This window comes from Passer domesticus, chromosome 3 (assembly GCF_036417665.1).
Source record: "Passer domesticus isolate bPasDom1 chromosome 3, bPasDom1.hap1, whole genome shotgun sequence".
Lineage (NCBI taxonomy): Eukaryota > Metazoa > Chordata > Aves > Passeriformes > Passeridae > Passer > Passer domesticus.
In genome coordinates this window covers 37,163,122-37,187,951 of record NC_087476.1, presented here as the reverse complement: position 1 = coordinate 37,187,951, position 24,830 = coordinate 37,163,122, and the positions used below count along the sequence as shown (strand labels likewise).

The 24,830-nt window shown below is 41.3% G+C and overlaps 2 protein-coding genes across 5 annotated transcripts in view; one reads left to right on the top strand and one right to left on the bottom strand.

Annotated features, from left to right (window-relative positions):
• Positions 1-43: 43 nt before the first annotated feature.
• Positions 44-21,124, bottom strand: CASP8AP2 (caspase 8 associated protein 2). Of its 3 annotated transcripts, XM_064412666.1 has the most exons (11): positions 20,707-21,124; positions 19,557-19,632; positions 18,377-18,457; positions 16,955-17,033; positions 16,504-16,604; positions 15,252-15,326; positions 13,924-14,039; positions 9,573-12,070; positions 5,638-8,572; positions 4,011-4,110; positions 44-2,686 (listed from the first exon to the last, which is right to left on the bottom strand). In XM_064412666.1, exons 2-11 carry the CDS (start codon positions 19,593-19,595, stop codon positions 2,630-2,632), a joined length of 6,081 nt encoding a protein of 2,026 aa, XP_064268736.1. In that variant the 5' UTR covers positions 19,596-19,632; positions 20,707-21,124; the 3' UTR covers positions 44-2,629. The 3 variants fall into 3 exon arrangements, with proteins under 3 accessions (XP_064268736.1, XP_064268737.1, XP_064268738.1); XM_064412667.1 differs by lacking the exon at positions 16,955-17,033 and having other exon boundaries at positions 20,707-21,102; XM_064412668.1 differs by lacking the exons at positions 16,955-17,033; positions 20,707-21,124 and adding an exon at positions 19,941-20,080.
• Positions 21,125-21,336: 212 nt separating this feature from the next.
• The window catches only part of MDN1 (midasin AAA ATPase 1), a 92,351-nt gene continuing 88,857 nt past the window's right edge, over positions 21,337-24,830 (top strand). The window contains exon 1 of one of the 2 annotated variants that reach the window (XM_064412642.1): positions 21,337-21,573. In XM_064412642.1, the coding sequence (XP_064268712.1) occupies positions 21,472-21,573 (102 nt within the window). In that variant the 5' untranslated portion in view covers positions 21,337-21,471. The remainder of the gene's footprint in view (positions 21,574-24,830) is intronic. The other variant, XM_064412641.1, reaches the window with a different exon arrangement.

Sequence of the window (24,830 nt, the reverse complement as noted above, 5' to 3'; positions counted from 1 at the left end):
AAGCAGTATGTACTCAGAGCAGTAATTACAGCACAGCAGCAGCTGACAACTTCCATGTTTATTGGCCAGAACATCAACATAGCTACTCACTTATACAAACTAAGAGAAGTAAATTTTAATGCTGCTTCACAGCATGTGTAGCTGTCAAGCCATTAACCAACAGTTCTAGAAACATTTTGATTTACCTGAGGTTTCACAAAGTAGACTGTAGAATTACATACAGTACATTTGGCATATACGTATCAAAATTCTTGCTGGAGAAATAAATTACAAACAATGGTACAAAACCACTCCAATCCAACCTTTGTTCAACAAGAACATGTGTGTGAGTTTCAGAGTTTTATTTTTTTTTTGTATTGCTCTTACAGTAAGCAAACTATTCAGTTTATACAAAATAAACCTGTAGTTTTATATACTTAAAAAAATCATCTTTGGCTAAACAAAGCTCTTTCTATTTTTATACATATATTTATATATATACAAACATCAGATATTTTACATGACCACATAGGAACCTGTACACATAGATACAATAGAGAGAACATGAACCAAGTTTCACACTTTACAAAAAAGGAATCCAAATCAAATTCAAAACAATCAAACCCTTCACCTATACAGGCATGAAAATAAGTAAACACAGATAAGGAATCAACAACTTTGTAATAATATACTGCCTGCCTTTTTTGACACAGAGAGGAAGCACTTAAGTGGAAAGTGACTTCCCTCAGTGCCTTCAGTAACTGTGCACATGTTAATCTATAAGCATATGGATAAAAAAGAGTCTGATTTTTCCACACACATGAACACTTCTCTGCAAACTGACTATTCTGAAAACAGTTTTAGTCAATTTAAATCTCCAACAAATTAACAATTGTCACAAACATTTGTTAAGAACAAGCACAGGTTGGTGCACCAATCCCCCACTGAAATTACCAGGTACTGACAGCAAAGCATGGAAGGTGGGATTTGATAATTGAAAGCAAACATTTCAGAAACAAGCACAAAAGATGGAAGACTGCCAGAACTGACATCATCACCCACTCAAGTTGTTCCTTGTAACAGTTCCAGAGCACTGCCTAAAACAAGGACAATGCACTGTTTGGCAGCATGACAATCCATTCCATAGGTCACATGTACAATTCTCCAAAGGGGTCAGTGACAACATCACTGACAAATTATCCGATGGTTTATTAGAAAGAGAAGTCTGTCCCATTAGTTGGAGAAGGAACAAAAAACATGCTGACATTGAAGAAATGGTCACTGGACTCTGAAAAAGAGCCAATTCAATCCAAGTTGAAAGGCAATGCACTTAGGTGAGAGCTATTAAATGAAGTCTAACTGTACTAGCAGATGCTCTGACTGAATAAAGACTACAGTAATTCCAATCCTCTGTAGTAAATAAGACCTCAAAAATTAATGAATTGATTAAACAAAACCCCTTGCAACTTCCAGGGATGTTTCTCAGAGAGAAGAAAAAACAAAACCTGTTTAGAAATTTGGGATAAACAGCAGTATGAACGAGATGTGTGCATAAATATATACACACACACTCTTCAGCTATGTTCTAGTAAAACTGGAAACAGTTATAACAGATTTTTTAAAATAGAACATAATGAATTTCTAATGCACTAAACAATTTGTAAAGATAGATGCAATTGCTGTCAAAACATGCCAAGTTGACAAGCTTTTAAAAACTGCTTGTTTTTATTGAAAAGTTTTGCTTCTGGTTAGAAACTACGAAGTCACATTTTATGACACTGTTAAGGTCTGTTTCTAAATTTATTTTTAAAAGAAAATCACTTCTCATTTAATTTTTTTAACAAAACAGAACGTTTATTATGTTGAAGACCTAAACAAAATACCTTTTCCAGATGTAATTTGGAAGAGAAAAAGATAATGGATAATGGCCTTTGCAGAGGAGCTTTCATGTAAAGTAAATTTACACCACCCTGCACTGACTGTTCTGAAAACAGATTCTGTTAGATTTACATCTCTAGTAAGTAAACAATTGTCACAAATGGTTGTTAAGAACAAGCTGCAAGATCCACCTCTTCCTGAGCAACAGAATTCAATTACTAGATAAGCAACTTTTGGAACCATCGCTATCATTGCCCTGCCTTATTTTAAAAGAAGAAGACCTCACTTCTTAAAGTATGTTCCACAGTCACCAAGATGACCTACCTGTCATTTTCCAGGATTATCTACCAACTGGATTCCAAAGCACTCTTACTTTTTAAGATCACAGTTTGAAAACAGCACACGCAGAACTTCCAACAAGTGAAGCAAGAGCCATCACTCCCACTCTTGCCCCTGTCTCCACCCACAGAACACCTTTAACTAACAGGAGATAACCCCCTTGAAATGATACTGCCCCATGTGCAGTGTCAAAGCCCTTTCTTTCCTAACCACTTGGTTTGTGAAGTTCCCTCTGCATTACTCTGTTAAAGGAGTTCAGAGTAATGACAAGTAAAACTCAGACAAGTAAATATGAACAGGGCTCTGGATTTACCAAACTCAGTATTCTGACTTGGATACCTCCCCATAATCCCACCATATGAATGCAGTGGCTCCAGTCCATCCCTGCAGGTAACAGCTGAGCCCTGTAACCATGAAGCAACTTGGTTTGAGTCTACTTGCACTTGGATTTCTTGAACAGTTTCACTAACTGCTTGAATCTTTCTGAAACCTAAGAGAGGACAAAAAAAGAAAGACATGTCATTAAGGCCCACGACTTCCCTATCTACCAAGACAGATTGATCTGACATCAAGTTTTTTTTTAAGACCATCACTATTTGCTTCCAAGAAATTTTATTAGGAGAATTTTAGTAGCATCATTAACAAATTAACTGGATTGAGGAAGTCTTCCTATACCTTTCACATTTGAAATAGCTTCCAGGTTAATCAAAGACAGCTAGAGCCAACACAGGTTTAACACAGGTTTCCCTACAACAAGGAAGAAAAAATGAAGGCTTCAAAGCCAATTAGCCTTGCAATTTGCCACACATAACCATGAGTGAGATGCAAATGTAAAGAGAAAAGCTTACTTTGTACTCCACAAAAACCACCATTTATTGGTTATTTCCTACCCTCTTGTACAATTGTGGGTTTTTTTTTTTTTGCTCATCATGGAATAATCTGCCTGACAGGGATTTTACATAACTGGTCTGTAGATCAGAAAAGGCCTTTTTGCTGAACATAGCTACAGCTGAAGTAGTGAGCTCATTCAGCTCTAAGCTACTACTTTTTATTGCTGTATACATATTGCTATAGTATATTGACGATCCACCAAACTAACTGGGAAGAGAGGCATGAATGCACAGGTAACATTATTTTATCTAACCAGCCATCCCAACAGCTTCTAAACCCCACAAAAACTCTACAACCATACAACACAATATCCTAAAAGCCAAATTCCAATCACGCAGGATTTCCTAATGGAGTCAAATGTGTTTCTCCCTTTCTAGATTTGCAGGATACATACTAAGAGAGCAATTCAACTCAAGTATAAAGTTAGATGCAAACCCCTGGGAATATTCTACATTAATTTATCTGCATCCTTTGAAACTTCTACATTAAAAGGTGAAAGGAAAAATAGAATTGCCTTCGTTAAAAATGTCCTTTCTGCACAATCATGATACTTTTTCTCAGCTCTAAATTTAATCTTTTTCTCATTTATTAGAGGTGTCCAAAGGCTTCAGGCCTCTCAAAACTGTCTTTCTTTATCTAAGTGCTAATACAACAACAGAACAATCCTGTTGTACCTGGATTATGAGTGGAGCAGTTCCAATGTACCACCCAAACAGGTACTTAGGAATCCCCATAATACCCCTATGTGTATTTTTAAGAAGTAACCACTGGCAGAATCTAAAATTCTTTTTTTCAGGAATCTCTCAAAAAAGACATGAAAGAAAACTACAGATTTGCAGAAGATCTCTGAAGATTTTTGTTCAACTGTACTTGTAAATGTAGGAATACTGCTGGTAGTATATACAAGAATGATCATCACCTACCTGATTTGGGCTTTTGTTCAGCCTAGTGGCCAAGGAAACAAAGGTTTTGCTTGATGGTCCTTTTCTCTGACATTCCAGTAGAATTTCTCGGTCATCATTCCTACAGCAAAAATGCATTTTTAAAACATTAATACATATAGTTGTGTACAGGTACACAAACAAAATAATCCATACAGGTATATATAAAATTCAGAGTATTTCCAAACTACAGAACATGAGTTCAAACAGCAGCAACAAATGCGTGGAAGATCTTTTCCTGTACCAGCACAGAGTAACAGTCAGTATGAACAAGTGGTAGTGGAGATTATGTTCCCCTACTAGGAACACTTGGATTGTTAGAATAAAGCTAGCCCCAAACCAAAGCCAAAATGTTTTAAACTTCCATTTAAACTTGAATTGAGAGGAACTCAAACTCAACAGAGGTCAGCAGTTCCAGCCTCAGTCTGCATGGCTGAACAGCAGCTTTCACCTAAGGCCCACTGATGTTTGACTTCTCTAAGTGGCTTAATGTAACAAACACACTCAGAGCACATCTACTGCTCACATGAGAATAAAAAAAAGGAGTCTTATTTTGTAGTGCATCACCAATTTCCTGCTGGTCCCATCAATGAATTTAAGCAAAACGTGTATAGATAGCAATTTTATTTGGCTGAAACCTATCATACGTCAAAAAATTACATTTATTTTCTTCAGCTTCAAAGAAAAATGTAATAACTAGTTATTTAAATACATGAATTTAAAAAAATATATAAACAAAAGTTCAAAAATAAATAAAAACTGCGAAACTGAAAACCTGGTTATATTCATACAGAAAACTGTGAGTCTCTTTCTACCCTATTGATTTGCACGTTAAAAAAATCACATTAGCTTTTGTTGTCTTTTTTCTTTTAAAATGCTACCTAGAAACCTACTATAACCTAAACTATAGTTTAGAAAAGTCTGTCCTGAAAATTTTAGAAGCCCCTTTATAAAGTGTTCATTGTATCAAGTTATAGCAAGAACAGCAAAACCTCCCAACTACAGTTTCCTAAAAACAAGAATACACCACAATAATTTTGCATGTATTATTGACACATACAGCCATCTCATTTGTCACCCACATCCTGCAAATCAGAATATATTGAGTTGAATGGCTGACTGGTACATTTATACATATTGAGCAGCTCAATCTGTATAAACCAGAAAACTGCTCGCTCTCATGCCTTCCCTCACAGGGGGAAATCTTCAGCTGTTCTTCACAGTCACCAATGCCTTGTAGGAACATCAAGGACCTTCATCCCCTACCAAGCCTGGCTGGAATTTTTGGACAGAAAAAACAAACCGGGCAGGGGAAATAATAAGAACATAGAGTGGATTACAGTAAGTCTTGCTACCTCAGCACATAAGCCTTCAAAACAAAAGCCAAAAGGAGTCCTGCTTTGGGAGATGTGGATAAGAGATGGACATCAATCTCCTACGGCAATCCTGCATTGATAAAAGGAGGCTCCCATTCCCCTTTTTAGAGAAGGGTGTAGAGCTATCAAGTAACTTTGGTCATTAGCTAAATATCCTTTTCTTCCCTCTTTTCAGTGTTTCACATAGTTTTAAAAACCCCTAAAGTAATCAAGAAGATAAAATCAGAAATTACCTTGTCCAGGAAACTACTACTTCTCCCTTCTTTTTAATGATGTTTTTGGCATAGAGGCTAGGTGATGATGGAGATGAAGCCAAGGGAGAAGAGTCTTTATTCTGCTGGTCATTCTTCTTACTGGAACATTGTTTGGGTGATGAATTTCTATCTTCAGTCCTGCCATTACCTTCATCACTCCCCTCACCTGCTGATTCAGTACCTTTTCGTTGCCTTTTGGAATTGGAACAACTCTCTTTGACAGTCTCTTTTTTCCTTTTTTTGTTAGTTTTATCATCTATACTTATCTGACACCCTCCACTAGTCTTTGAACTGGGTTTTGTTTCAAGATCACATTCACCTGCTACAGACTCATTAGAAAGCTCTTCTGTTAGGTCTACAGACGCATCAAAGCACTCTTCCAGTTCTTCCTTTTTATCACTGACTTCTGAGTTTCCTGTTGAAGTCTCCCGAGTCCCACTATCTGCTCTGGATTCCACTGTATGACATGAAGTTCCACCAACAATACCATCTGTTATGCATGACTTCATACTACACCCAGCAGGAAAAGAATCTTGAGATCTAACAAGTGTTTCATTTATGTTTTCAGATACTTGCAATTTCTGTGCCTCAGATTTCTCAGAGCCTTTATCTGGGCTTTCAGTGTCATGGCTCTCTTTGTCTGAAGATTTTCTACAGGTTACAAGTGAGCCAGTAGTTTCTTCCTTTCCAATACTAGTGTGTGACTCCTGCAGAGGCTGAGCTAAGGTAGGATTCTGGTCTCCTTCAGTGCTGACATGAGGCAAGTGATCCATCTTAACCAGATCTGGTTTGACAGTTTCTTTCATGGTGGCACTCTGGCTGTCCTTTTCTTTTCCCCCAATTCTCATTTCTCCTTTTCCACTCTTGGCTGAGGATACCTGTGCCTCCTTCACTGGAGCCATCTGATCAGGTGCTGGTGAGGGAGATGGCATTGCCCTCCGAATTTTTACAATGAAATGATCATTGGACTTCTCCATGATTACTGCTTGCATCGGTAGGCTGGGGCGACACTGGAAGCCGGGAGCAACAGGCCGACTTGCCCACGATGATGAACAACTCGATTTACTGCTTGAGTTATCAGACTCTAAAGCCAAATGAATGTCTTGTTCAGTGGCATCCTCCTCTCCAAGAAGTGCATCTTCGCTGTAATGTGCACTAACAACACCCTCTGGAGCTGAGCTAGAATTATTCTCAGGTTTTAGGAAGCTGAGGTGAGCATCTGATTTCAAAGGTGATGGAATTGTTAAGGAAACAGCCAAATCTTCAAGGAGGATAGAAGAAATACACGATTTATTCTTCTGTAAATTGCATTCATCTTCTTTGCACGAAGCTGAGTTTGTGGAAACCTCAAACATACAGCTCTCATCCAGCACATCTGGATCAACAGGCATCTGAGGCCTAGATGCTAATGAGGGAGCTCTTACAGGTGAAACAATAGTCCAGCTAATATCCTCATCCAGTTTACAATCCAGGCATGCCTCCTTTGGAATGATGTCTTGCTCCAGTTCAGCAGTATTATCCCTGAATTTATGACTGTCAAAAAACTGTTTTTCTGGGGTCCTGAATTCACAGTCATTTCTGTTGATATTGCCACCATTTTTTTCCAAGAGATCAGAACCTTGCAATAAGCTTTTGAAAATTTCACCCATTTGAGCATCACTTACTAGATTAAATGTAAGACTGGATGCTTGTTGTTCCGTGAGAAGCTCATAACTAAGATCAGACTTGTTAGCATCTCTGGACAGCTGGAGACCTTCCTTCTCATATTTAAAACTCTTCAGTGGAGTAAGAGTGTTTTGTATATTGTTTTCTTTAGAGAGGTGAACTTTTGTTTGGGAATTTCTTGTGTTATCAATGGAATTAAGACATTTGGTAAAGGCAGTTTTTGGTGCACTTGTCTTATTTTTCTCATGGTGACAGTTAGATTGTTCATAATCCACAGTTTGTTTTGAAATATATTCTTCAGGCTTTTGAGAACCTTCTTTGAGGGACTTCTTTCTAGATCTGTCCACATCATTTTTATGACTGATCTCATGGTTTTGCTTTCCAGCTCTTTCAAACTTCCCTTCCTCACCCTCATTTTCTACATGACATAGCTTTATTATGATTCTCCTTATCTTTTCAAATAAGTAATCAAGCTGTTCATCTACAAATTTCCACAACTGTTTTTTCATATCTGACACTTGCTGGTCAAAAAGACGGTCCACAATTGCGTTCTTTTTAACTTGTTTAAGTTTAGACTCTATAATATCACAGATATTCAATTTTAACGTATCACCTAATGCACACATCTTGGAAAAGTTCAAGTATCTTATTAATGCTGTAAAATTTATGATCCCAGATTCTATAATTCTGTGAAAATGCTGAACTGGGAAGTGTACTTTGAACTTCATATAACTTTTCCTCATCTGCTTTCGTACAGCTCGGAGCATCTGCATGATTTCTTGTATATTTGAAGGTTCAACAATAACATGAACTATTTTTTCAAGACAAGCAATGCTCACTGTTTTGTTTTTCTTCATATTCTTTGAAGATCTGAAGGTTTGATTTTTATGCCTCTCTCTGTTCTTTTGTGCACTTACTTGCACAGAAACAAATTTTCCATTATCTTCATTGCAGTGCACAGTTTTGCTATTTTGATTCTGTGGGCTGCTGGTCAAACTTCGTGTCTCAGGAGAAGCTTTTGGTCTTGACTTTTTTGTATTTTCAGAGCCTCTCTCTGGTTTAGATCTTTCTTTATCTTCATCACTACTTACGATTTCACCTTCTTCTATTTCATCTGAAGAGATACTCAGCCGAGACTCCATCTCTAAGTGTTCATCAGACATGTTAACTGGCTTTTGATTTTCTTTGTTTACTTCCTTTGACAAGTTCTTTGAGGGAGAGATGACAACAGTACTTTCAGGCATTAAATCTATAAAAAGAAAACAGTTTGCTAATCACCACAAGGAATGCAATTTTAAACAGGTATTTTCAGAAAAATGTGCAAGATTCTTTTCTGTAAACTGATTATTTAGAACTGTTTGAACTCAGGAAGCCTGAGCTATAACGAGTTTATGTGGTTTGCTTCAGCAGCTGCTGGTTTAATATACTTCTTTATGCTTTAAAGGGAAATCAAGCTTTATTTTGAGCAAATTTTGAACTTTAAGGGGCCTCAACATTTCACCAAACATATGTGAACTATCTCACAAATACATCAATTGGAAAGACAAAAATATAGCAGTTTTCATCAGTTCCAGATTTCTTTCCATTTACTTTAACAAGTTTTTTGATTATTGTACCAGCTAAATTATTACTCTCACATCATTATGAACTAACATTTACACACAACAGCTGGCTTTTCTTTTAACAACTTCAAAACTAAAACAAATTGAGAACAAATGACTCAATGTTTTAATAATCCTGTACAGTTATGCTCTGAAACATTACAAACCAAATTTCAATGCCACTTTTCTAGTACGAAATCTAAACTTCCAAGATTTTTTTTTTTTTACTGCAGCTGGACATTACAAGGAAGACTTAAATTCACAAACACTGGAAAGAATATGATCCTACATAACTTCCACAGTTTCAAAGAAAACCTACAGAGATCTATGCAAACCTAGCCACAATTAAGAAACGTGTACGTATTTTTTTCAGTAAGTTAATACAAAACTCTTGTTTCAACCAATTTTCTGTCAATAATGACCAACTCCAATAGTTTTAGAGCACTAATATTCAAATGGCTAGAATCCTGGCTGAAACATTAAATACTGCCACCACTAACAAAAAGGACCTCTGGGACATACACAGCTTAAGAAAACACAATTTGTATTTTTCAGAAAGCAGTTAGAGGTAATTTCTGCTTTCCCTTTTTTGAGAGGATCTTCTAAGTTTTATGTAGAAAATAAATAAGAATATATGCATATAAATACCTTTGTTGTAAGTCTTCACAAGGCCTTTACAGGGACTTTCCATCTTCAGTGCTTTAGCCAAGGGACGTACTGGACTGTTCAGTGGGCTGATAGCCTTTGGGATATACCTCAGGTGATTGAGATCAATGCTCAGTATTGAGCTGTCATCATCTACAGGCACCGGGTTAGTCTCTCTCTCTTTAGTTACAGGACACATCTCACCACTGAGAGATGATGCTGTTGCAGTACTGTTATCAGTTAGGTCTGGCCCCAGATCACAAGTATTCTGGTCAACTAGTGGTTCATCCTTATCACTTATCCTAGTTCTGTCCAGTGAATGAGATGAACTCGTATTAATTTCACAGATACTCTTTTCCTCAGTGGAATAGCCAACATTTTCTGCAGCCAGGTGATCATCATCCCTAACTACTTCCATTAAAGAGTCTGGTTTTGTTTCACTGCTATCATCAGCAATATCAGAGGACTCCAGGTCACCAGAACTTCTGGCTTCTGAGTCATCTAAGACACCATTTTGAGAACCACTTTGATCTGCAGAGCTTTCTGTGTCAGCAGCCAGCCATATTTTTTCTTCCTCTTTCTTCTCTGCTGCTGACTCTAGAAGGTCTCCCCTACTTGCACTTGCAGGTTCAGGTCCTGTCACTTCTGCTGCTGGTACATAATCATCCTGCATCTCACCCTCTGTCACAGGCAGCTCCTCACACTCTGCCACACTCCCTGTCACCTGCAGGGGCAAACACTCAGGGTGGTTCAGACCTGCCATTGCTGCTGTTTTTACTGAGGCTTTTAATTCAGCTGGATCACAAGCCTCTGCTGCTTCTGAAGGCGTTTCAGCCTCCATCTCATCAGGAACCAGCACCTTTGCTGCTTCTGGCAAGGCTTGGGGCTGTACCTGACCCCCTTCTTCTTCTGCTAAGGTTTCTGAGCTTGGTTCATCAGCTGTGACTGCAGGCCACGCTTCAGCCTGTGCTGGATCTGCTGCTGCTACTTTCAAGGCTCCATTTCCAGAACTGACAGAAACAGGCAGGGCTGGTTCCATGCTGCTCTGAGCTGCAGTGTCCAGAACCTGCACTGCTGAATGACAGTGCCCCGTGGAACCACAGTCTACAGGGTGGGCAGAATCTAAGAGTTCTGCTTGCAGTGTGAGCTCTGTACCTCCCTCCTCAGGGGCCTTTTGGGAAGGTGCTTTAAGTCTATCCATTGCAGAGGGACATTGCTTCTTATTAGGAGAAAGAGTTAAATTTAGCTTTTCCATAAAGCTAAGTTTTAGGTCTTTGCTTTTTGGCCCAGTGTGATTACCTTTAGTTTTGGGTACCTTATCTTTTAAGGTGTCTGCTACTCTGGATGTTTCTTCCAGCTTGCAGGATTTGTTTCTCTCACTTTTCGTAACATGTGTACCTTTCTTGGAGTCTTTTACAGATTGGTGATAAAATTCTTTTGCAACTTTTTTTTCATTTCTAAAATGTCTATTTTCATCCTGATCCTCTCTTTCCCTTTTCCTTTTTTCTTCTGTTCTGTGTCTTTCTGATTTGGAATGTGCTGTTTCCCATTCATGTCTACTGCTACTTTCCTTCAAGCGTGCATATTTATGCTCCCTGCTGTTGGAATTAGAAGGTGAAGTCCTTCCTTCTCGAGAGCTATGATCATCTGTTCCCCTGTCTCTCTTGCAGTCAACGTGTTTTACTTTTCTAGACTCTTCTGCACGACATTTATGTGATTCATGAAGACTCTTTGAATGTTCATTCTTGGAGTGTGGACTGCTTCCCCTGCTAGGCCTCCTTGCTTGTTCTTGCAGCTTCTCATTCGATTTATTTTTTTGGCCAGCATGTTTTTCACCTTTGTCATGTGTTTTAATGTCCTTTTTTAAAACATTTTGTAATCTCTCATCAGCATACAATTCACCTCTTGTTTGAAATCTGTCTTTGCCAGCTGTTTGTTTCTCCCAGGAAGAAACACCCCTTTCTACTCTTCTTTCCACACTTGGACTGCATTTGAGTTTCATGCTCTGACCTTTTTGTTGCAATTCATTTTTACTAGCCTTCTCTGAAGGGGTTTTCAGCTTCTGCTGAGGATCCAAATTCCCCTCCTCACAGTCCCCATCATTTCCAGTGCTCTGATGTACTTCTCTTTTGCATTTGCTGACATTCCCCCTGCTGTGCTGTTCATTACTTTTGCTTTCCTTTCTTTCCTTTCTGCTATCCTTGTTGGAGGTATGGTCATAGCTCGGGGCACACGTGTGAGTACCATCACTGCAGAGCTCTTCAGGAGGGTACCTTGGCAAAAGTGGAGGGTTCCTTTTCTCAGAGCCACACTTCCCACTGTCTGTGCTGTGAGAGGAGTAACTGTGGTATGCATCTTTTGAACAGTCATTCTTCATTCTATGCTCCACCTTCGTGGTGTCACCAAAATCAGAAGGTCTGAATTTGGAATCTTTTGCTTTAGTTGATCCTGGAAGGTATGTTCTGGTGAAAGCACTTCGATGGTTGGGAAATTCCGACAGCCTGTTTATAAAAACAACAACAAAAGAGTTATTTTAAAATTTATTTAAACATAACTATAGCTGAACTACAATGAATCCATGTTTCTGAAAAAATTGTTAACACTTTCGATTTCAAGCTCAAAAAAAGGGTAACATAAAAAGACGTTAAATAATTTCCATCAGCACAGAACAAAAGAATGTAACTGATATACATATTTTACAAAATAAATTAATCTAAAGAAAAATCAAGATTTAAGAAAAAAATACTGTATTGAACCTAGTTAGCAATTTCAAGAATTCAAATTAGTATTTCATTGTCTGACAATAAAAAGAGTTCTGCCCCAGGGACAAAAAAAAAAAAAACCCAAACCAAAAAAACCCCAAAACCACAAAAAACCCCCAGCACTAGTGATTTAAAATAATAATTTAAAAACCATCAATAAGCAATAATAAACTACCAAATAAACTAAATTTAGGTGTTGTTGCAAGCTCCAGAAAACAAAAAGTACATCATGATAACCCAGCCTCATCAAAGCCACATGCTACTGCTGAGAAGTCATCATATTAAAAATAGTTTAAAAAAACAAATTAGAAAGGGTATACATGTGTGATTAATGTAATTGTATCCAAGCTGTGTTTTTTTTGACTTTTGATTTTATATTTGAGGGGTTTTTTTGAGATAAACAAACAATTCCTCCTAACAATTCCTCGAGAGATACTAACTTTGAAATAATCTTTACACATGGATGTATTGCTTAAGAAAAGCTAATTTACTATAAATCACACAGCAGACAAGGCATGTTTCTAAGATCCCAAGGTGCCAAATTCCCCACAATTTTCCACGATGGATGCCTCCAAAATACCTAGATCAAATACCTTGTTCACAAACTTTTACCACCATCAGACGATATAGGAGATTGTAAAGTATATAAAGTAGTAAAATATTTAAAACAAAAAAAGTGTTTTTCAAAGAATTTAACTTCAAATTCAGAATACTGCACTCAAAGGTGTGAAAATGACAGCTGTTGTGTGAAACCTGATGAGCTGAAAAATTATACATGTCAAACCTCTTGATCTCCATCAGATTGTGCCTCATAATTCTCTGTATTTAGCAAAGAAACCTGCATAGCTTATATGCACACAGCCTTTAGCACAGGAACCTCAAAGGAACCTTTTTTATAACGTGTTTCGTTGCAGGAAAATATCAAATGGTCAAAACAAAAGAGAAACAAACCAACAATGTGTGACCCAAATGACAAGGAGGTAACCTTCTGACAAGTTGGCATCCTAAATCCCAAACCCCTGCTCTGGTTTCACATGGCTCAGAAACCTTACTGTCAGCTACTCTCCCATCCATACTTCACTCTTTTCAACTCCTTCCAGTAACATTAGTGCTACACAGAAATAACCAAGAATTCTCTAGTTGTTATCCCCCAGCACTGCAAACAGGGATTTCATATCTTGCCAGGAAAACATTATATAATCTATTCCTTCTCAGTTGCTGTCTGAGAAGTTCCATGCAATTCATGTCTGAGGCCATAAAACAGACACAATTCAGCTTCAAAACTAGTAAGATAATGCTTACAAACATGCAAGATGGTTAGAAAACCCACAAGGAATAGTGGGTTACAAACAAACAAAAATTCATGCAAATGGTCACCACCTGGACTCCTTCTTGGTTTCTTAAGTAGAAACCTGAGACCTCATCAGGCAAAGCAGATCTGTATTTCCTCTGATTGTACTGGTTCTAAACTACCCAATATTTACTAAGTAATGATTTTTTCATTAATTTTTCTTGAAATACACACAAAAATTTCTAACATATAATCATGATCAGACTACAAGCATGTTCTCAGTTTTACTGCCTAGTTGTACCTTTGATGCAGATGACTGATTTCTTCATCCTTACGGTTAATTTCCACTCTTGCTGTTTTGATAAGGGCTGAAATATTCTTTTTGAGAGCCTGGTTTTCATTCTGTAGAATGATGTTCTATTTTAAATATATATAAAACAGACAGCAAGAGAGAGAGGGAGAGAAAAAAACAAGAATTAGCTTGGATATCCAACCATGTAATGAAAAACAGTGCAAGACAACCACTAGGAAAATGTCCCATCATTGGTAAAGTGACAGTAAAACATTATATAAACTCTTTCAAAGAAATCAGAATTATTGAGATCCAAAAAAGTTTGGGTTTTTTTCTTTCTGCTAAGATTACTCACATTTATGCTTCTGTTCGTGCTTCAGGCATTTCAAGCATACAGTTTAGTAAAACTGAAATATGCCATGAAACAAGTGAGCTAAAAAATGATAATCCACCTCTTAGCTTCATTCTTTTACTCATTTATTTCTTTCTGGGTCACTGTATCAAATGAGAGATGTAGCTCTCAAGCACTTTCAGAGAAAGAGGATAACTGTATTTCTTTTAAGGTATCAAAACCAACTCTGGGCACTTTATCATTCTAACATTTCTAGGTATGATATTCTAGAACCCTATCAACTCTAGAAATAGTCCCTTCTCTTGGTAATTGTCCTCAGCAAAGCCTGCTGAGAAGAAAGGCAGAGAAGTTTTGCAGAAAACAATACAGAAGTGTCACAGGGCAGCAGCTGCTCACCACTGCACACCTTGGAACCTTTGGGAGTTATGTGCAATATGCAGTGAAGCACACTGCAGAATTGCCACAAGTAACCCAGCTCTACAGAATGGCACAGCCAGGGAACACAGCTGAAGCTGAAGAGCAGTTCAGACTTATCAGAATGGCACTGTGCTCAAAGCAACACAGACATCTGCTTCCAGTTCTAAGGACAGCTCAGGTGTCTTTACAGCCCTGTCCCTACTGCATTAAAAAAACAAGAGTACTGGATACCTTTCTGATAACTATTCATCTGAGACGTTTACTTTCTAATCAGGAAGACAGAAGATAACCTTCTTTTAACCAAATCAAAATAACCAAAGATAACTTTTAACCAAATAAAGTCTTAGTGGACACAACATTGTAGAACATTATTTTACCTACTGATCTTGTCAGTAGGCTATCCCCACCAACCGTCTTAGGCAGACCAAGCTCCTAACATCCACAGGGATGCTTTACAAACCATCCATGCAATGGACCAAGTCTTGAAAGCATATGAAATTGCTTTCTCAAAGCAATATTCAATTTACTTTGCATGATCTTGACAGTATTTCCCTTTGAACTACAGTACCTGGGCCTGTATTTCTTTAAATTTCTTCATCAATTCTTTAATTTGCTGCTGACATTTTCCATATTCTGCCTGCAACTGTCAAAGAGAGGAGAGTTCATAGCACAGAAGTGGACTTAATTATACAGAAGAGTTACTTCTCTAGATCTATGCTTAGTTAACACACTAATGCATATTACAAACCTCTGTTTTTTCCCCCCAAAGGAACATACGAAAGCCATATTGAAACAAAAGGCTTCAATATGCTCCAATTGGTATGCAGGTCTCTAAAACACCACAAACACTCAGATAAGAGGATATCTCTGTGTGCTTGCCTCACAGTAATAGGTTAACAGGAAGCCCTATTATTGTGAAATTAAAGACACAACCACCAAGGAGCAGGAGTTCTGAGAGCCAAATAGATGGGGACTCTCTTGACAGATCTCATGTAAGACAAAACAGGTAAGGAAAAACACAACAAAAAGTTACTACAACAAACCTGGACTGCAAAAATAGACTGCAAAGGACACGATCATGCTGTGACCACAAAGTTAAGTAAAATAACTTTGGCATGAGCTCTTCTTTAGAGGTAGACAGTGACAAAGTTTTCACAAGAAAGAGGACAAGTTCCATTCAAACAAACAGTCAACAACTTTCAAACTTGCAAAGTGATATTTTCATCACTCAGCAGAGTCCTGGAGGTTTCATGCTTACTTAGTCTGTAACACCTGTGGATGCCTGTCCCTTTCATGCCATTTAAATGTGTCTTACAGGCCAGGATTGGTGATGCTACTTAAGTGAGTGTTGTCTTGATTTGCTAGAAGCAGTTACCCACTGCATGGCCACCTTCAGTCTCAAGGACAGAATTTAGTAACACCTAAGATAGGTCATGGATTTATCTGCTTTACTCTGGTAAAACCTGTTGGGAGAAATGTCAAGACTGGCTTTGTATCAGATGTATGACCAGATCCTTGACTACAGGGAAACCACAATACATTTTCCCATAACACAGCTGATAAATGAACTGCATGCAAATGATGAGAAATGGGGACAGGTCATATCACAGAGTGACAGATTCACTTGTTCAGATAACTTGTTGTTCTAAGAGTTTATTAGCACACTCTTGGTTTTACTTATTTAAAAAGAGCCTATTTTTTCCTACAATGTGAGCATGATGACAACATTTCTGTACTCTACTTTTCACATAAGGAAATTAGGAACAAACCCCCCCCCAAAACATCAGAAGGTTGTTTTTTTTTTTCATATTAATTCATACCTCGTCATAGGACGCTTTCTTTGCAGTCCCTTCTTCAATTAATATCTCATCAAATAAATTTAAGCTGCTTCTAGATGGTGTAGTATTTGGAGCAAAATTGTCTATATAAAGAAAAGCAATTGCATGAGGAAAAAGGTATTTTTGTAACCGTGTTGCATTGTGTACACTGTTCTATACTGTCTGTGCATTTTGCTTTTACTTCTTGTACTTACAAGGTAACAACACACAAAGTAATTATTACATGCTCATGTCATACCACATTGCAATAAGGCATAGAGAATTCTTGAAATAGCCATCTGTAAGTGAAATGAAAGTGAAACGAAAAAAACCCCCGAACAATCAAAACCAACTAAAAAGCCAACACCCAAACACTCAAAATATTTCATTACAGTGCTTTTTCCTTAAATCAGCCCGGGTGCCCTGTTCACCAAATACACTTAACTGACAGGACCTGGCTTATGACACCCCTGAAATACAGATGCATTTGCAGACAAATAAATGAAGTCAGCTATCAAAGATGTGCTTCCATCCTGTGGACAACACCATAAAAAGTATTATTAACACAATGCAAGAGGATGTAGAAATAATATCTTATCTGCACAGAGCAAAGATCTCACCAGCTCTCTCTTCAAATTTAAAAAAACCAATGTCACTCAAAACTGGACTATATAAAATGTTTTCACTGCATTGTTATTACTCCTTGTGTCTTCAATGTTCACTAAACACTGCATCTCCACATAAGAAATATGAACTTAAGAAATACAGAATGAAAAATGAGAAAAAGATATATAGATGCTTTATGTCCATAGGATATAGGACAGTTCTTCACAAAAATTCAATGGTCTTACAGCAGTAATATCAGGAGAGAAATAACTGCTTAAATACTAGAAACAGCATTTCATTACATGGTAATCTAAGGCTCACATAAAAGAACATGTGCTGGATCCATTTATTTCTCACTTTCAAAGAAGTTAAAAGTGGAAATCAATGTACATTAGCATGTTGTAGGCACAGTTTGTGGTAACTGGGATGGGGCTGTGACTGAGCCTCATCCCCAGTGGGTGCAGCTGTGAAAAGCAGGTGAGCAGCATTGACCTGGAGGGAGTGCCCAGAGGCACTGAGCAACCACCAAAGGGAACAGAGGGCACACAGGTGCAGTGCATGAACAAGCAGGGGTATAAAAGGTTGGGCTAAGAACAAGCAGGACAGATGCTTGAAGCTTTCTGAAGTGACACGATGTTGCTCTGTACGGGCAGATGGCTGAAGCCTTCTGCTGAGGTATGGTGCTACTCTGTATTGGCAAAAGCTTAGGGCTTTCTGAAATTGAATGGTGATACTTTGTGTATCCTGGCTGTCTGGACTTCAGCACGTGCTGTGGAATATGCTGCAACAGCATGTCAAATTATTTGGACAGTAACAAAAGGTTTAAAGGATATCCTGATTTTACTGTATCACATTGAAAGTATGTTTTGGCTCTCTCACTGGGGACTGAGTGATCAGTGACTGTTAGATCTCATCCTGAAGCTTACAGAAACACAAAATAAAGGTGTTTTTTTCCAAGGCAAAATGTCCTACTATCAAGACACAGGTAAAATAGCTAGCATTTTCTGCACCCCTTTACATGCTTAAGTATCTTCCAATAGCCAATATCAGAGGAAAACTGTCTTTCATTCATTCAGCTTATAGATTTAAGAATTCTCTGCTGCATTTATACAGCCTAATATGTCTTGAATTTAAACAAGTTGCTTGCTGAGGCATAAGTTGCACCAGCTAAATGTAAACTTAAAACTAAATATTGTTTTACTTGAAATCAGCCTAGGAAGCAGAGACTCTGTAATGTTCCAAGCCAAGCAGTGAGACCCAATAAACCTACCAGAAACCGACAAACTGCTGTCCAAGCCATCATAAATGTCCACGGAGCTCTCGTCTCCTTCCCTGAAGGGGGAATCTTCAGCTAAAGCAATGACAAGAAAACAAAAGGCCAAAGTAATCATTTAGTAAACTGCAAACTGTACCTTTCCCATAAAGTAAGTGCAGCTGTGATCCTATACTAGCAGAAAATAGTGGAAGTAATAGTAGACACCAGTAAAAGGGGAATTTTGTCCAGGAAACTTACTGCTACTCTGGAGAAAAGATCAGCCACCAGGGAGCAAAGACAGTCTTGTAAGAGCAGTTTGTAAATACTACAAGAACTGTGCATAAAGCAAACTATATAGCAAATAGATTTTAAAATTATAAATTAAATAAACTTGATCTAACTTTGAAACTGTCCTCTAGAATACACTAAATACAAAGCTTATATAACTCAAAAACAAAAATAAAAGATTTGGTATGATAAAACCACTACTATTAAAAGAAAAATTTCTTGCTAAAGACAAAGTATTGTAGCAGTCTGTATCATAATACCAACAATTTGCTTTAGTATTGCCATCTACTAAAACACTAACTGGTTCTGTAAATGTATTTTAACCTTAATCTCCTCAGTCTCTCTTCATGTCTTTTTGCAATACCTCTTATCACTCTTGTCTCCTTTATGTGAACTTCTCCATTTCTACAACAAATATTATTTCTATAAAGAAAAACATCAATATCCACAGTCCTTCTGAGGCTGGGAATCTCCCAAATACCTGTTAAATCAACCAACTGTGGAGCTCGAAATAAAGAGCACCTTGATTATGGGTACTGTGGCAGTTGACAGCACATTGGCTCTTACAAACAGCAAACAAAGGAGCAGTGCCCCTAACTGTTCAAAGCTTCATTGAGATACAGCTGAAGGTTAAATTATACACTGTGAAAGAGAAGGGGGAGACCAGTTCCAGACCCCTTCAAAACATTCCAGAAATCCAAAGTACACAGGTATGGTTTTAAATACAATCTTACTAATGGGATAGGGCTTGCATGATATTGTGCCACAACCATTTAATTACATTTGCAGCCTATTACTATTTGTCACAACTTCAGATTTGTTTTCCAAGTTATTTCTGGACCTTTATTTGCATAAGACTGCTCTCATTAATTCCCCACAAGCCAGCAAGGAATCTAACACTTCTTACCACTGTAGCGGATATCAAACAGTCCCAGTCCATCCTCATCCGCTGCCATGATACAAACTCCCTATGGCTTCCCCATCTATGAGTGAAATAGCAGAGCAAAGGGAAACGATTAACTGACAATTTCAGAACAGCAACATAAAGCAGCATCATCTCGAAGTACATAAATGACACCTGAGCTACCTTGTGCTTCAACAGAATTCAGCACTAGAACAAGAAAATGCTTGGACTGAGGTAACAAAATCAGCTTTGAAGTACCGTAACTATCTGTTACTGGAGTAAGCATCCTGAAGATGTTTAACTGTCACTTACTGATCCTACAAAGAAATTTTGGTACGAAAATCAGCACTGCATTCTATGAACAGGCAATCCGAACGTGCAGCTTACCCAGTTAACCTGATACGATAATTCTGATTTCCTCCCTACTGGCCATTTAAAAGCAAATTCCCGTTGTCTGATGGCACACCAGCCCTGGGCTGGCAGGGGGAAGGCACGGGCACCGAGCAGCCCCCAGCCCGTCGGGGGCAGCGGCTGCTCCGCACTCGCTCCGCAGCGCTCGCCCTCCCTGCACACGCGGGAAGGGGCTCCCGCCCGCCCCAATGCCTGCCGCGGCGGAAAGCGCGGCAGCCCTGGGGGATCAGAGCCGGAGCGTGCCCGGCGGGGCTGGCAGGGCAGGCCAGGCCAGGCCGTGCCGTGCCGTGCCGTGCCCGGGGTGCGGTGCGGTGCGGTGCCGTGCGGTGGGTGCGGCGGGGCGCGCAGGGCCGCCAGCGCTCCCCGGCCGCCGCCGCAGGCCGGGCGCGGGGGGCGGGGCCAGCGCTGGACCAGCCAACGGCCGCAGCCGCACGGCGCATCCGCCGCCGTGACGTCGGCGAGCCACGCCCCCAGCCCCCGAGCAGTTGGCGCCAAAGTGAGGCGCGCGCGGCGGCCGCGCCCCACCCCCTCGGCCGTGGCCCCGCCCCCTCGCCCCTTCCCGGCCGCGGGCCCCATCCCGGCCCGGCCCGAGCGCGGGAAACCGCGCGCTGCTCCCGCCGGGACCGGCCGGGAGCCTCCCGCCTGCCCCGCCCCGGAGCTCACGGCAATCGCTGGTCCCGTAGGCCCGGGCTGAGGCCGTTGGAGGCTGCCCGGGGCTGCTCCGCACGACACGCGCGCTTACCTGGTGTCGTTCCGCGCTGCTGCGGCGCTGCTCCCGGGAAGCCCGAGGTTTAATGCCGGCGGCCGCTGCCGTCGGCGGTCGCGCTGCGAAACCCCTGCAGGGACATCGTTACCGCCCGACAGCCGCGCTCGGCCTCCGCGAGCGGCTGCCGCCGGGGGCGTAACGCTCCTGCCGCCCGAGCCGGGGCCACCCGCTGCCGCGTCCGTCACCGCCCGCCCTCGGCCGCCTCCCCGAACCAGATTTAAAGGGCTCGCGGGCGGGCGAGTCCTGCGGCAGCAGCGGCAGATGGCTTTCCGGCGGGCAGAGAGCAGGGGAGGCCAAGGGCGCGGCAAACGCAGCCCCACACGCGCGGGGTCCCGGCGCTCCGAGCCAGCGGGAGAGCCTCGCTCCGCTCCCGGACGGCGCCCGCGGCCAGAAAGGGGGGGTGGCGGCGCGGTGCACGCCGGGAGCTGTAGTCCGGCGGGGCAGGGGCGGGGCGGCGGCGCGGTGCACGCCGGGAGCTGTAGTCCGGCGGGGCGGGGGCGGGGCGGCGGCGCGGTGCACGCCGGGAGCTGTAGTCCGGCGGGGCGGGGGCGAGACGACGGCGCGGTGCACGCCGGGAGCTGTAGTCCGGCGGGGCGGGGCGGCGGCGGCCGCGCTTCCCGTGACGGCGGCAGAGCGGAAGTTGGTGCTGCCGCGTCCGCCGCGCGCCGCACGTGCCGCGCGCCCCTCGCGCCGCCGTGCCCCGCCGCGGGACGGGCGGGCGCGCGCAGCAGCCACAGCAGCATGGCGGCCGAGCTGCGGCTCCGCCTGGCCGAGAGCCTGCAGCTGGTGGCGCGCAGGAACGAGAAGAGCGGCGTGGAGCTGAGCCGATTCGTGGCGAAGCAGGTGAGGAGCGGGCGGTGCGGCTCTCGCTGGCAGCCCCCCGCGCGTCCGTTCTCCCTCCGTGAGGGAGGGTCTCTAGGGACCACCGTGGAGCGAAGGGAGCGCCCCCCTCTGCCTCCCCTCCCGGCAGCTGTGCGTGCCCGACCCCCTCGGGCGGCCGGCGGGAGCTGATCCCCCCTCTCTCTCTCCCTCCTTCTCTCTCCCTGGTGCTGCTTCTTGCCCTCCTCGCCCCTTTCGGGGACGCGCGGACCATGAAGATCCTCTTGTGCATCCTGGGACCCTTCCTATTGCGCCTCGCTCCGCAGTTAAAGTCTTCAGTCCGTTCCGTGCCCCCTGGGGTGACTCAGGAAGCGTGGCACCTCAGAGGTGGCGTTTTGTTATCGAGCACCGAGACCGTAACTAGTCTCTGCTCTGTTGCTATTTTGCGTGTCTTCTTTAATTACCTTAAAACAGCATGTGGGATAAAAAAAAAGGCATGGATTTTCTAGGCTTTTTTTTTTTTTAAATCACAGTCTCCAGGTTGTGGTGATGCTGAAAACATGGTCCTATAGTCAGCTTCGTGTTTAGGCTGCCTCAGCTCTGAGAGGCATACCTGCCTTTAGGAAAGTTAAGACCGATCTCCGTTCGTGCTCTGAAATGCTTGAGGACGTGTAGTAACAGGATATCAGCACATCAGATATTGTTTTATTAATACTTTAAATGATAGAGCTTTTGAAGCCCCTCAGATGAGTACACATTTTGGGGCTCAAAGTCTCTGTTTCTCTTTGAGTGTCTAAGAAATGTCCCAGTTGTTTGAAGGTGAAAAGTCTGAAGTATCATATTGTTTCAGAATATTGGCTTTCAGCCCGAGTTGCTGTCGCAGTTGTGTTTGGGGAAGGCTTTCATACTGGTACTCGAGGTTCTTTGTTGGTAGACAGATGGCTCTTTCTTCTGTCGCTGCAAATAGCAGGATCAAAGTAAAATTGACACGAATATACAGTCCCGAGTGGAAGCTAGTTGATGGGAAGCAGTGATGAGGAGTTGCTTTTCAAGGGAGAGAAGCTGCTGAGGAATAGAAAAGGGGATGATGTGGATACAAGTTGTCGCAGACAGATGGAGCAGCGAACCAGAAGTGAGTCACCGAGATCCGAGATTGGGAAAGGCACTGTGCCCTTTCCCTTTCGGTCACTGTTTGGGGATATGCTTCAGGTTTAAAAGCCTTGCTAGTGGAAATTCCTGAAGAGTGATTGTATAGAGGGAGCCTGGAACAGCACATTATTTAACATTGGCACATCCTTTTGAGAACTGAACTGCTGTTTGCAGGCTTGGAAGCTACAGCTCTAGGATTGTTTTAAGCTTGTCTTGCCAGTAAACAAACTCCATCTCTAAACGTCGTACCTGATTTCCTGCTTTGTATATAGCCTGGGAAGCAATGCATTCTGGAAATTTAGAGCTCTCTTTGCTCTACAGCTTTGTTATGTCTTTCTGGCAACATACTTCTTCAAAACTATTCCATACAGGAATGAAACTTGCCCACAAGTGCTAAGTAAAGAGCAGTCTTTTCAGGTTCATAGTATGGCATAGTTCATGTGGTTATGGAAGGTTCTGTTCCCTGTGCTTGGGTATGTAATAAAATTAGAGCCTTTTCTGTAAAGCATTTTTATGTATCATGAACTCTGCAAATATACAGCAAATTTCTGTGCTCTTAAGGAGGAAGATGGGATGAAAAGCTTTCTGAACCGTCTTTATTTCCCATTTTTGAATAATTTAGGCAAACTGTAGAAGCAATAGGTCTCCACAAACTGCTGGAATGTGCTTTTGGCTCTGAGTTACCAAAGATCTGCCAGAAAGTCTTCCTGCATAAAATTCCAAATGTGAATTTTGTGCAGATGTATGTTTTTTGGATGCCTGTGATCATGTAATTTCAGCAGAGAAGTTAATCACTGAGAAGGTTAAAACACTCCTAGGAATGGAACTTTATTGCAAAATCTCCCTCGCTGTTTTCTCTCCTTTGCATCTACCACAGTGCTTATATGGAAATATATGCATCAAAGAACCTGACCCCTTTGGATGTTTCATCTGTTTAGTCTATGCAACCTTCCTAAGTGGACAGGAGCTCTTGAGCACACCATTCTTGATTTTTCTTTTTAAATTTCTTGGTGGTTTATGTTGTCATCCTTCATTTTTCTGTGTAGCAGTGAAAGTTGTTTTAATAATAACTCCAAGCTCTTATTTAGAGGCCTTCAGTCTTAGCATTTGATGTTGAGAAATGCCTTTATTCCTTTATATTAATAAATGTAGGGAAAAGGAGATGACCTAGTGGTCTCAAATTCACACAGTTACCCACTGTCAGTCAGAAAAATGTCCTGATGGTCTGGCAACTAAGGCAGCGGTTTTTTCATACTAAAATGTGAATTCAACATTTTGTTTGAAAGATTAGTTAGACTTTACATCGTGTAGCATTAGAAATAAGGGAAGGTATGTTGCACTTTGGCTTCCGTCTTGGGCTGTATTGTCATCTTCTGCTACGTTTTGAAAAGCTGTGATTTTTGGCACACCTTATGTCAATGATACAAAGTCAATGAGAAACTTCTTGCTTGCATCCTCTCTTGTGAGGGAGAGATCTCTCCAACTCTGTCAAAGATGTGTTGGAGGAGGTTTAGGAAATTCCAGCTTGTGAGGCTGCATATCACCCCTTTTTTTTTGCTTTTTGTTTCCCTTGAACTGTGTGGGTTGTAGGAGTGTGGGCTCATGTTTTGGTTTATCTTGCTGAACTGAACAGCTGCCAAAGAGTGGTGCTGCTCTGTTTTGTTTTAGCCTCTTCCCAAGGCCAAGCCACACCTTCGTGTTGCTTCTCTTGTCTTCAACCCAGTAAGAGTGCTCATTTGGAAAATCCATTCAACTTTCCCACCCAGTGTAAGATTTTGTAAGGATTCATTTGGATCATCTTGCTGAGTTGGTTGCTGCACAATCATACAGCTGTTGTGTGAGGGAACAGAGATGAGAACACGAGTTCCTGTGGTGAAGAGGAAGAAAGATTTCTATGTGTAACCCTCCTGCCCTCCCAACCCTTTAGGAGTATCTCAGTGTTAAATCTGTGGTATAACCTTTGTATGGCGAGCAGAAATGTAGATTTTATATACCAGCTTGCTTGTTGCTGTGATCCTTTTATGAATTTAGAGTTTGGATTAAGATAAGTATTATTAACGATTTCTGTACCTTGTGTGCTCTGAACACAAGTACTCTGCAAGTTGGGAAGGAGATGTGCATCCTGCTGCTGG